This window comes from Oncorhynchus masou, chromosome 5 (assembly GCF_036934945.1).
Source record: "Oncorhynchus masou masou isolate Uvic2021 chromosome 5, UVic_Omas_1.1, whole genome shotgun sequence".
In the NCBI taxonomy this organism is placed as follows: domain Eukaryota; kingdom Metazoa; phylum Chordata; class Actinopteri; order Salmoniformes; family Salmonidae; genus Oncorhynchus; species Oncorhynchus masou.
In genome coordinates, this window is record NC_088216.1 from 43,271,344 (window position 1) to 43,284,438 (window position 13,095).

A 13,095-nucleotide genomic window follows, 5' to 3' on the forward strand; every position below is an offset into this window, starting at 1 on the left:
CAAGACGTGGAATGTATGGCATTACATGTTTTGCCTAACCATAATATTTATTGTACAAACATAGGCCTACACGACGTTTGGATAACTTGATTTTTGGGTTGACAGGGGATGACTACAGGACTACAATTCCCAGCCCCCTTATGGTCGCCTATGATACAAGATAACATGTAATTGGAGTCCGATTTATGTTCTCCACCTATACGCGTTGAGATTACTGGCGGTCCTGGAAAGTGACCTTTCCTTGTGAGTATTTTGTCCGCGACGCGCTGTGGCGGCTACCGTTGCTTTCACATTGTCGTAGACTTGTAAAATATCCTAGTGTAGTGCAGAGTTTTTTTGTAAATACAGGTTAATACAAGCCGACCATTAACCATGGGAGGCAGTGAAAGTACGAGGAGAAAAGTGTCATTCGGCCTGGATGAAGAAGAGAAGGTCACAGTCATTCACGGAGTTAAGGCAAGTGACGTTAAGCGACTGATTAGAAAACGGCGACTTTCATTGCCAAGTAAAAAATAATTTGACATGGCGACAGAGAAATGAAATGCAACATAGATCTAATGTGCTATATTTAGTGTGTCCGTGACTTTTGGTTGCATTACCGTATCTCTAGTAAATATATCCCGCAGTATAGAACGGATATAGTTGTGTATTTTAAAGCAAATGCAAGTAACAGACCCGCATTCTAATGTAATGTCATGTATTCCCGTGTCCTGAAGTGAATTCGGTCACGGTTCCCCCCCAGTCCGCTATGCGTCGTTGTCTGGACTTGACCGTACAATGTAGCGGTTCTTTGAAGGCTACAGAGAATATTTAACTACTGGACTCGTTCTAGGCTGCTACAATAATATCATTAGACCACATATATTTTTGACAAACGCAATTTATATCGCAAATATTTAAGGTTATGGCTTATAATAATGCAGGTGTAGCTTTGAGCAAATAGATTTATTGCCATATCACCTGCAGATGGACGGTTAATGTAGGCCGATGGGAGACTCGCAATATGTCAATGTTATCATTCATTTATAAAGGGAGACATTGGCGAATTGTTTGAAGTTGCCCTACATAAAGTTATGAAAAACAAATTTGATTTGGTCTCGGGCAGCAAGTTAGTGTCAAAGTGGGATTTACAGTATCTTCTTACATTTATATAATACGTGTGCCCAAATAAACTTGTTTCAATGAATTGGGGCACACTTATGGTGCTCTTATTACTGAGTAATATCTCTGTAATACAGTCGTAATTCATAAGGTTTTGGCTACTCATTGCTATACATTAGGGTAAGGGTTAGTCTACTTCTGTAAGTGCAATCTAACAATGCTGTTACTATAGTTATTGGCCTATATACTATTCAGGAGTAATTACAATCAAATACATACACTGGAAAGTGTTAAACTTTGAAATAATAATTTGCCTATTTGTGTATATTACTTGACACTTAGGTCTTTGTACAAGCACCCATAGCTTTGAATGTCCGTCTGACCAGTTTTGCACAATGTAACCTATTTATTACGCAAATCACAGCTCTCAGGGGAGCTGATGCAGCGGATGCGAGATTCGCAGGGAACGGACGGCGTCAATCCACCGCCACCCCAGCCTGGCAGCCACAAACCTGCACCAGGTATGGAAGAGAGCGACGACCTAAGTGCTCAACTCAACTGTGACTTTGGAGATAAAGTAGGCCTTTTGGTCCCAGGGACATAAATGGAGATTTTTGGAGATTTTTTTTTATCATGGACTATGTTAGCTGACCGTTATATGGAAGTGATTACCGTGTAATTGGGAAATGGATATGATGGACTGTTATGAAGACCGTTCTTAAATGGCTGGATGTAATTGCAGGTCCAAGACCTGGCCCCACTGCTGCCGAGGCACAGGAGGAGCTGCGGAGGAAGTGAGTTCAACTGCCACTAGTATACACTTTACACCTGAGGACCAACTCCATTCCTTGCTGTGCAGGATTTTCTTCCTGTCTAGTAGCACACCTGATTGCAACAGTGTATGTTGCTCAAACCTTTGCATAAATCATGTCTTGACTGACATCACGACGACTGTTGCGTGTGTAGTCTTATCTGAAGTTAGGATTTGACACCTTAGTGCAAGTGTCACTCAATCCATTCCTGGAGGACCAGTCTTGTGGCACCCCCGGGGATTTACTCATCAAATTTACTCTGTGATATCCTTAGGTTGATCGTAATACCTTTTTTCATGCGATATAATGTATGGAACTTGTAGACTAAGGGAGCTATTGACACCTCATGTTGCTCTTATTTACCGCTAGCATGGTGGCAGTAGGCCATGTCAACAGCATGGCTCACTATGTGGTTGGAATGCTAACGGCTCATGTCTTGTGTCATGCTTAATGCTATGCTAACTAGCGTCTCAGTGTAGTTTGACTTCTCATGAGCCACCTTTGTGACGGCATGGGCCTGTTGCCAAGGCCAAGATGAAACTGCAGTCCATGCATTTTCCTATAGCAAGGGTGGCCAACCACTGGTGGCTGATTAGGTATGCAGGTTTTTTGCTCCAGCCCAACTCTATCCTGCCTGATTCAGCTAATCAAGGTCCCGATGAGCAGCCGATTAGTTGCCAGGTGTCTTGGAGCTGGGCTGGAGCAAAAGCCTGCATACACAGTATCTCCCCACACAGAGGGTTGGCCACCCCTACATTACAGGTTGAGTCTGTCTCATGTTCATCGTATGTCCCGTGTGTAGGTTTGAGAGGGAGCAGGCCCAAGTGCAGGAGCAACTGTTTCGACTGGCCCAGAGGGAAAGAGAAGCAGCAGCAGCCACAGCGGGGAGGAAAGAGGCTCACGACGGCCTGCACCCTGCCGTGCTCCGAGAGAAGGGCAAGACCCACGAGGAGCTGATGAAGGCCAAACAACTGGTGAGTCAGTGGGCTCCTCTCTGCTGCCCTCTAGGGCCCAATCCCAATGCACTTGTCGAGGTCTAAGAGGATTTGATTGGTATAAGCAAAATGGTAATAGCTTCACCTTGCCCTTTTTGATAGGCTAGGTGGACATTTCATAATATTATACAAATCAATTCCTCTTAGTTCTCCACAAGTGCATATAGTGTATGGTAGAGGTCTTCACGGATCCACCTGTACCCGAATACTCGAGACGGGACCCGAGCGAGTCCGCATTCAGAATTCCAAATAATGTCTCGTGTACGTGTAATTTTAACTGATTTGTCCGGAATTGCCCGTACGCGACTGCTGCAGGAGAGCGAGAAAGAGACATGGTATAATTTATGCTGCTGCTCTTGCTTTTCACGAGAGTGGTGCTTGTATCTTGTTGTTGGTTAATCATGACTCGTAAAAGCAGTCATATTGCCTCGCTCCGTGTGTGGCATAAGTTAGGAGCTATCTAATCAATGGAAGATGGAATTAAAATGACATAATTAAAAGTTAAAGGAGAAGGACAGTCTACAACAACCAAGAGCCAGCAAGTAGCCAGGCTGCTACTTAGTTGAGTTGTTGTTATTTGTAATTGTAGGTTTAGAAAGCACTGCAGCCTCAGCTAGCCTAGCTAGCTAATGTTAGCTAACTTAATTAACTATCTTCTCCTCGGTTTGAGGCAGTCGAGACAGGTCCTACGTTTGATGATAAATAACTAGCTATGGCAGCTATTAGTCTACGAGAGCGCGAGCCGGCTTGGTTGGTTGCCGTCTCTCGTTCCCTCCAGCCTGCTGGAGCGGCACCTCTCTCCCTCTTGTGCTTTATCAGCTCCTGTTAATAAAGTAGCTTATAAAAGAACTTTTCTGCTGCTTCCCTCAATCATATCTAATCAGACCGGGTCTAGATCCATCCGGGTCTCTATGGAACGGGTCTAGTTGTCCTCGGGTCCGTTGAGAATGGGTCTCTATGTTTATGTATATCGGGTCTGGGTGGGAAAGTCCCAGGTCCATTTCGGAACAGGTCCAACTTTTTGGACCCGTGAAGACCTCTACAGTCGTGCACGTGTCAAACTCATTCCATGGAGGGGCCGAGTTTCTGTGGGTTTTCGCTCCTCCCTTGTACTTGATTGACGAAGTAAGTTCACTAATTAGTAAGGAACACCCCTCACCTGGTTGTCTAGGTCTTAATTGAAAGAAAATGGAGAGAAAAAAACTCCATGAAATGAGTTTGACACCCCTGGTGTAGGACTTCGGGGGCCTATTTGGTATTGAACTTAAGCTCTTCCCTAACTCAGTTCCACATAGGTAGCACTCAGTTATCATAGAAATGAATGACATCAGTATGTCCTAATAATATGTGTGAGTACCATAGTAATATCGGAGTTAGTGCCCTTTGCTGTACTAGAAATGCTATAATTGTGTCTAATACCTAAGTATGTCACCTTTCATGTCAAGGGAAATTGCACAAATGCATCATGAGTATTGAGTATGAGCACAGCGAGGTCTAAAGAGCCAATATTAGGCTGGTATTTGATGAGCAATTAGCCCTCTGATATAAGAATTTTCTGTTAGTGTACAGTGCCCTCTGCTGGTTAGAAAATGAAACGGCGTGGCCTTTGTGAACTACTGTTCCTTGACCACAATAGACTCCAATTAAATGTTATTCGTCAAATGCTTTGTAAACAACATGTCTAGACTTACAGTGAAGTGCTTACTTACGGCCCTTCCCAACAATGTAGAGAGAAAGAAAATTGAGAAAAAAGAACATGAATTACACGTAATAATAAATACACAAGGAGTAACGACAACTTTGCTATATACACAGAGTTCCAATACCGAGTCGATGTGCAACAGGATAGATAATAAACAATAGCAAAAAAGTTTGTGCAAAAAGTCTGGGTAGCTATTTTGTTACTAACTCTTTAGAAGTCTTATTGGTTTGGGGGTAGAAGCTGTCCTGTTGTTTCCAGACTTCGTTACCATTTTCTGGTGGTCGCAGAAAGAACAGTCTATGGCAGGTGGCTGGAGTCTTTTGACAATTTTTAGGGCCTTCCTCTGGTCTTGTATAGCAGGGGGCTCAGCCCTAGTGATGTACCGGCCCATACGCACTAACCTCTGTAGTGCCTTGTGGTCGGATGCCAAGCAGTTGCCATGCCAAGCAGTTGCCATGCCAAGCAGTTGCCATGCCAAGCAGTTGCCATGCCAAGCAGTTGCCATGCCAAGCAGTTGCCATGCCAAGCAGTTGCCATGCCAACCAGTTGCCATACCAAGCAGTTGCCATACCAAGCAGTTGCCATACCAAGCGGTGATACAGCCAGTCAAGATGCTCTCGATGGTGCAACTGTATAACTTTGAGGATCTGATGGCCCGTGCCAAATCCTTTCAGCCTCCTGGGGGAAAAGGGGCATTGTTATGCCCTCTTCAGGACTGTGTTGGTGTGTGTGGACCATCATAGATCGTTAGTGATGTGGAACCCGAGGAACTTGAACATAGTAGGTATTACAGACTGGTTCAGGGAAAGGTTGAAAAGACACTTGCCAGCTGGTCCGTCTGGCCCTGCGGCCTTGTGAATGCTAACCTGTTTAAAGGTCTTACTCACATCGGCTTTGGAGAGCGTGATCCCACAGTTGTCCGGAACAGCTCCTCTCATGCATGGTTAAGTGTTGCTTGCCTCAAAGTGAGCGTTGAAGTCATTTTGCTCGTCTGGTAAACTAGTCCTACTTAATTGACATTAATTTCCCACCCCAACTAAGCATATTTCTGATAAAACACTGTATTGTATGAAGGTGAAGGAAATTGATATTTGTGCGTGCCTGTGTACAAGCACGTGCACAAACGCATGTGGGTTTGATTGCTCAGTCATGTCTTAAGAAGCAGCTAAATGCAGCGTCCACTACAGTTCTCGAGTGCACCGACTCACTCTGGTCGTCTGTTTTTACTCCCCACTCTCCCAGTTGATTTGTTTACTTGCTTTTTTTCTTTTTTTTTTACGCAGTTGGCCAATTATGAATATTGAAATGTATTTATCTGGTTGGGTTTTCATTGATTTGGCCACCAAGCTTAATGATGTTCTATTGGAATGAGTCACCTGAATCTCCGTGATTGCCTTTGATTTTTGTCATTTTTTTGTTTGTTTTAGTGACAAATTGGTAGCGTTTGTCCGTGTGCGTTTGGAGAGGATAAACACCAACCTTTGCATTGTTTTTCAACCACAGATGTGATAGAATAGAAAATCACTTCTAGTTTCTTTTGACCATGGGGCTTTTTGACAGGTGTGAACCCGCTGTCAGACCGATCACAACTGCAATATTTCGGTGTGTGAGTCTGTCTGTGCACGCCTAGTTTGACACACCAGGTGTTGTTTTAGCCACGGCTGTGTTCAGAGTTTGATCAGTAGTGAGAGAGATCATGCCCTGGAGATAGTAGTGTTGACATAACTGCTATTCCTCCTCCTGTTTTGCTGTCCCTCTCTTTCTCTCCTCTCTCGTTGTCTCTGTATTCTCACATTCTCACGCTTCTTCTCAGATACAGACCCAACATACACATACGCACATAGGACTAAATGGGTAATGGGGAGTGATTTTCGACAGCGTGCCTCTTGCTCCGTGGAGTATTTCTGAAGTGTTTACGTCCGATCCTTCTGACCTTTTCCTCACCTATCGCAACTGCACTGTGTTAATGACTTGTTGTTTTGAATTGTGTGTGAAGTTGGAGTGTGTGTGAGGGTGAAAGAGTGTGTGTGTGAGGGTGAGAGGGAGTGTGTGTGAGGGTGAAAGTGTGTGTGTGTGTGTGTGTGTGAGATCTATATTCCATATCTGTTTTTACTATATGCCTCTGCTCATTGCTCTCTTGCCGCAAGTTGCTCTCCATCCAGGGGCGCAGCTTGACCCTGTATGTGGGATGTGTGGTTTCTGCGGGGAGGTTGAGAACAGAGCAGAATACATATTTCCTCTGTTCGCTCTAACATATGGACAATAAAGTTGTATATCGTGTTTTGTATCTCAAAGTTTCAGTCTCATCTGATCGCCTAAGTGTGTGATTCTACTCTAGCAGCGTCCTCCTATATTCAAATGCAGGTCTCCTCTCATTGTAACTATACTAACCTCAGGAGTGCACTTCGGAGAGAAAGGAAGAGACTGAGGGGAAGAGGAGGCTAAGCAGGGTCTCTTCTCATTGTAACTATACTAACCTCAGGAGTGCACTTCGGAGAGGGAGAGAAAGGAAGAGACTGAGGGGAAGAGGAGGCCAAGCAGGGTCTCTTCTCATTGTAACTATACTAACCTCAGGAGTGCACTTTCAGAATAGATGACAAAGCACATTAGCATAAGACTTGTTTCCTCCACCGCTCTCTTCTTTCATTAGCACCTGCTTTCGTTCCTATCACCCCTCTCTGCAAATACACTCTTCTTCTTTTGCAGACACCACACACACACACACACACACACACACACACACACACACACACACACACACACACACACACACACACACATCCCAGAATGGGGGAATACATTCCGAGCTCACACATACAGGAATATCCATCTGCATCAAAGACATGTTGATTGAATTTGGAATCATGAAGTGTTTGAAATGCAAGCTGGTGCTGACAGGTTTTCTGTAACTGTGTTATAGGTGTCTGTATGGTTTTTCTCTGTCTGTGTGTGTGTGTGTGTGTGTGTGTGTGTGTGTGTGTGTGTGTGTGTGTGTGTGTGTGTGTGTGTTTTTGGAGGTGCAAGTCACACCATTCCTGTACACAACCATCCAGAATCCATATGAAAGTATTCACTACTGTTCAAAAGTTTTGGGGTCACTTAGAAATGTCCTTGTTTTTGAAAGAAAAGTAACTTTATTGCCCTAAATAACATAATTGATCAGAAATACAGTTTAGACATTGTTAATGTTGTAAATGACTATTGTAGCTGGAAAATGCTTTTTTTTTTTTTACATGGAATATTTACATAGGTGTACAGAGGCCCATTGTCAGCAACCGTCACTCCTGTGTTCCAATGGCACGTTGTGTTAGCTAATCCAAGTTTATCATTTTAAAAGGCTAATTGATCATTAGAAAACCCTTTTGCATTATGTTAGCACAGCTGAAAACTACTGTTCTGATTAAAGAAGCAATAAAACTGGCCTTCTTTCGACTAGTTGAGTATCTGGAGCATCAGCTTTTGTGGGTTCGATTGCAGGCTCAACATGGCTCGAAGCAAATAACTTTCTTCTGAAACTCGTCAGCCTATTCTTGTTCTGAAAAATGAAGGCTATTCCATGCGAGAAATTGCCTAGAAACTGAAGATCTCGTACAACGCTGTGTATTACTGCCTTCACAGAACAGTGAAAACTGTCTCTAACCAGGATAGAAAGAGGAGTGGGAGGCCCCGGTGCACAACTGAACAAGAGGAAAAGTACATTTGAGTGCCTAGTATGAGAAACGGACGCCTCACAAGTCCTCAACTGGCAGCTTCATTAAATAGTACCGGCAAAGTACCAGTCTCAACGTCAACAGTGTAGAGGTGACTCCGGGATGCTGGCCTTCTAGGCAGAGTTGCAATGAAAAAGCCACTGGCCAATTAAAAATAAAAGATTAAAATGGACAAAAGAACATTAGACACTGGGCAGAGATATGGCTTTTAATTTGCAACTAGGCCTAGAAGGCCAGCATCTGTGTGAGAGCGAGGTCTTGCATCTCGCTGATCTCAATAGCTGTAGTGCTGCTCATGGCACGTCTACCTTTTTAAGCAGTCTTCCTATGTTTAGACTCATAAAAAGCAGAAACGTTCCCATATTCACCACTAGATGGCAGTAGTAGAGCTTATTTCCCATATCTAGGATACGAACCAGAATTGATCCGTGCCCAGCACAGCAACGTGCTGTATGCGATCCAGACGTAATATTTTATTCACCCCCCCACCTCTCGTGTGTGTGTGTGTGTGTGTGTGTGTGTGTGTGTGTGTGTGTGTGTGTGTGTGTGTGTGTGTGTGTGTGTGTGTGTGTGTGTGTGTGTGTGTGTGTGTGTGCGTGCGCGCGCGCGCGCGCGAAAGAAAATGACTGGGAAAGATGAGACTCTGCAGTGCTTCCGACACTGTCCAAAAGAACGATGATGAAAGGCCCAACATTCATTAAAGTCAAGGCTGGGAAAAACACACACGGACACACACCCTAGCTGGCATCTATCAGCAGCTCACGCTCTGCATGTTAACACAGACGCCCTGCTGCTGCAGGCTGGGGAACGGACCGCTTATGACTACGTCCTCACTCCAGTCTACACCTTCCCATCCCCATTACAGCCACTATTTTCCACATGGTACATTGTAACAACTATGAAATAACATTTATGGAATCATGTAGTAACCAAAAAAGTGTTATTTTATATTTGAGATTCTTTAGTATAGCCACATTTTTCCTTGATGACAGCTTTGCACACTCTTGGCATTTTGTCAACCAGCTTCACCTGGAATGCTTTTCCAACTGTCTTGAAGGAGTTCCCACACGGTGGTTGAAACCAAAAATCTCAAATTTGGCCTCATCAGACCAGATTTCTTGTGAGACCATTTCTTGTGTTTCTTGGCCCAAGCAAATATCTTCTTATTACAAGTGTCCTTTAGTAGTGTCCTTCAGTAGAAGTGCAGCAATTCGACCATGAAGGCCTGATTCACGCAGTCTCCTCTGAACAGTTGATGTAGAGATGTCTGTTATATGAACTCTGAGGCATTTAATGGGCAGCGATTTCTGAGGCTGGTAACTCGAATGAACTTATCCTCTGCAGCAGAGGTAATTATGGGTCTTCCTTTTCTGTGGAGGTCCTCATGAGAGCCAGTTTCATCATAGCGCTTGATGGTTTTTGCAACTGCATTTTCAAAGTTCTTGACTTTTTCCAGATTGACTGACCTTGTTCTAAAGTAATAGTGGACTGTCGTTTCTTGTCATAACACAATTGATTGGCTCACACACATTAAGAAGGAAAGAAATTCCACAAATTAACTTTTGACAAGGCCACCTGTTAATTGAAATGCATTCCAGGTGACTACCTCATGAAGCTGGTTGAGAGAATGCCAAGAGTGTGCAAAGCTGTCATCAAGGCATAGGGTGGCTACTTTGAAGAATTTCATTTGTGAAACTTTTAACTACATGATTCCATGTGTTATTTCAGAGTTTTGATGTCTTCACTATTATTCAACATTGTAGAAAATAAACTCCGCAAAAAAACGTCCCTTTTTCAGGACCCTGTCTTTTAAAAATAATTCATAAAAATCCAAATTTCACAGATCTTCCTTGTAAATGGTTTAAACACAGGTTCCCAAGCTTGTTCAATGAACCATAAACAATTAATGAACATGCACCTGTGGAACGGTCATTAAGATACTAACAGCTTACAATTAAGGCACAGTTATGAAAACTTAGGACACTAAAGAGGCCTTTCTACTGACTCTGAAAAACACCAAAAGAAAGATCCCTAGGGTCCCTGCTCATCTGTGTGACCGTGCTTTAGGCATGCTGCAAGGAGGCATGAGGACTGCAGATGTGGCCAGGGCAATAAATTGCAATGTCCGAACTGTGAGACGCCTAAGACAGCGATACAGGGAGACACGATGGACAGCTGATCGTCCTCGCACTAGCAGACCACATGTAACAACACCTGCACAGGATCGGTACATCCGAACATCACACCTGCGAGCCAGGCACAGGATGGCAACAACTACCCGAGTTACACCAGGAACCCACAATCCCTCCATCAGTGCTCAGACTGTACGCAATAGGCTGAGAGAGACTGGACTGAGGACTTGTAGGCCTGTTGTAAGGCAGGTCCTCACCAGACATCACCGGCAACAACGTCGCCTATGGGCACAAACCCACCGTCGCTGGACCAGACAGGACTGGCAAAAAGTGCTCCTCACTGACGAGTCAAGGTTTTGTCTCACCAGGGGTGATGGTCGGATTCGCATTTATCGTCGAAGGAATGAGCGTTACACCGAGGCCTGTACTCTGGAGCGGGATCGATTTGGAGGTGGAGGGTCCGTCATGGTATGGGGCGGTGTTTCACAGCATCATCGGACTGAGCTTGTTTGCCTGCAATGACATCTCAACGCTGTGCGTTACGGGGAAGACATCCTCCTTCCTCATGTGGTACCCTTCCTGCAGGCTCATCCTGACATGACCCTCCAGCATGACAATGCCACCTGCCATACTGCTCGTTATGTGAATGATTTCCTGCAAGACAGGAATGTCAGTGTTCTGCCATGGCCAGCGAAGAGCCCGGATCTCAATCCCATTGAGCACGTCTGGGACCTGTTGGATCGGAGGGTGAGGGCTAGAGCCATTCCCCCCAGAAATATCCGGGAACTTGCAGGTGCCTTGGTGGAATAGTGGGGTAACATCTCACAGCAAGAACTAGTAAATCTGGTGCAGTCCTTGAGGAGGAGATGCACTGCAGTACTTAATGCAGCTAGAGGCCACACCAGATACTGACTGTTACTTTTGATTTTGACCCCCCCCACACACACATTTATTCCATTTCTGTTAGTCACATGTCTATGGAACTTGTTCAGTGTATGTCTAAGTTGTTGAATCTTGTTATGTTCATACAAATATTTACTCATGTTAAGTTTGCTGAAAATAAACGCAGTGAACAGTGAGGGCGTTTCTGTTTTGTTGTTGAGTTTAGTAAAAAAAAAAAAGGTAGGTGTGTCCAAACTTTTGACTGGTACTGTATATGCATTTTGAAAATGTATTTTTTTAATTCAGGGGGTACTGCTGCACCCTCAGCAACGGCTCCGTGCTTGAGCGGGATAGAAAGGCAGCTTGTCAGTGGGAATGGGAGAGGGGAGGAGAGAGAGCTTGGTTGTGTTGACCTATTACCTGTGAAATCCTTTGCAGGTCTGGGGCTAGGGTTTGATTTGGAATTGCATGATTAACCTATTGGGTGCAGTCCCATGATTTGAGTTCCACACACACACACACACACACACACACACACACACACACACCGTCAAACCCCCCTGTAAGCTCTCCTCTCCAAGGGGAACCTATGCTGCGAGGAGAAGAGGAAAGATAAGCAACGTTAGACTCCAGATCCACCCAGCCCTTATCAGTCTATGTAATCACCAGACTTGACATCTTTTGTGCATGTTAAAGCCGTTAAGCTCCATTCTCTCAGCTCCCCCCCCCCCCCCCCACACACACACACCCCACCTTCCCTACCAATTCCAGCCTCTGGCAATTGCCAACGAGTGTCGACCACACGGGCTGAGGAGATTTTTATCCCCAGCCGTGGCTTGCAAGAGGGCCGTCTGGCTGTAACCCTGGCGGCGCAAAGGCCAAGTGAGTCGGTGTGAATCGGAATAATGTGAGCTCAGATCAAAATGATTGCCAGATGTAATGAGCCAGTGGGAAGAGGAGCGTTTTTGAATGGTCTCATTTGATTGTCAACCACTGTGTGTTCCAGTGGATTTCGGTTCTGAGATAATGGTCATAGTGTTCAAATGGGGACAGAGAGAGCGAGAGTGTGTGTGACGACGACAAGGTTTTTGAATTGTTAAAATCAAAATGGGGTTCGGTGTATTTGCTCCTGTTCATGACTTGATTCTACTCATCAGGAACTTGATTTCTGATTCAGAGTAGGGATGGAGCACAATCCTGCACACCAGGAGAAGGGTTGGCCAACCCTTAATACAGCAGTATTAGGTCCCAATTGGGTCATAACTGTATTCTAATATACACAACATAAGCAAAAGTATGTGGACACCTGCTCGACTCATTCAAAAATCATGGGTATTAATATGGAGTTGGTCCTCCCCCCCTCATGCAATTAACAGCCTCCACTCTTCTGGGAAGGCTTTCCACTTGATGTTGCAACATTGCTGCGGGGATTTGCTTCCATTCAGCCATGTGCATTAGTGAGGTCGGACACCGATGTTAGGCGATTATGTCTGGTTTGCAGTCTGCGTTCCAATCCCAAAGGTGTTTGATGGGGTTGAGGTCAGGGCTCTGTGCAGGCCAGTCAAGTTCTTCCACACCGATCTCGACAAACCATTTCTGTATGGACCTCACATTGTGCACAGGGGCATTGTCAAGCTGAAACAGGAAAGGGCCTGTCCCAAACCTTTGCCACAAAGTTGGAAGCAAAGAATCGTCTAGAATGTCATTGTATGCTGTAGTGTTAAGATCTCCCTTCACTAGAACTAAGGTGCCGAGCCCGAT

The 13,095-nt window shown here is 44.7% G+C and overlaps 1 protein-coding gene across 2 annotated transcripts in view; it reads left to right on the forward strand.

The window, feature by feature from the left end:
• The first annotated feature begins 197 nt into the window (after positions 1-197).
• chchd6b (coiled-coil-helix-coiled-coil-helix domain containing 6b) overlaps positions 198-13,095 on the forward strand; it is a 61,277-nt gene continuing 48,379 nt past the window's right edge. The window contains exons 1-4 of one of the 2 annotated variants that reach the window (XM_064965613.1): positions 198-456; positions 1,526-1,622; positions 1,844-1,895; positions 2,716-2,887. In XM_064965613.1, the coding sequence (XP_064821685.1) occupies positions 373-456; positions 1,526-1,622; positions 1,844-1,895; positions 2,716-2,887 (405 nt within the window). In that variant the 5' untranslated portion in view covers positions 198-372. The remainder of the gene's footprint in view (positions 457-1,525; positions 1,623-1,843; positions 1,896-2,715; positions 2,888-13,095) is intronic. The other variant, XM_064965614.1, reaches the window with a different exon arrangement.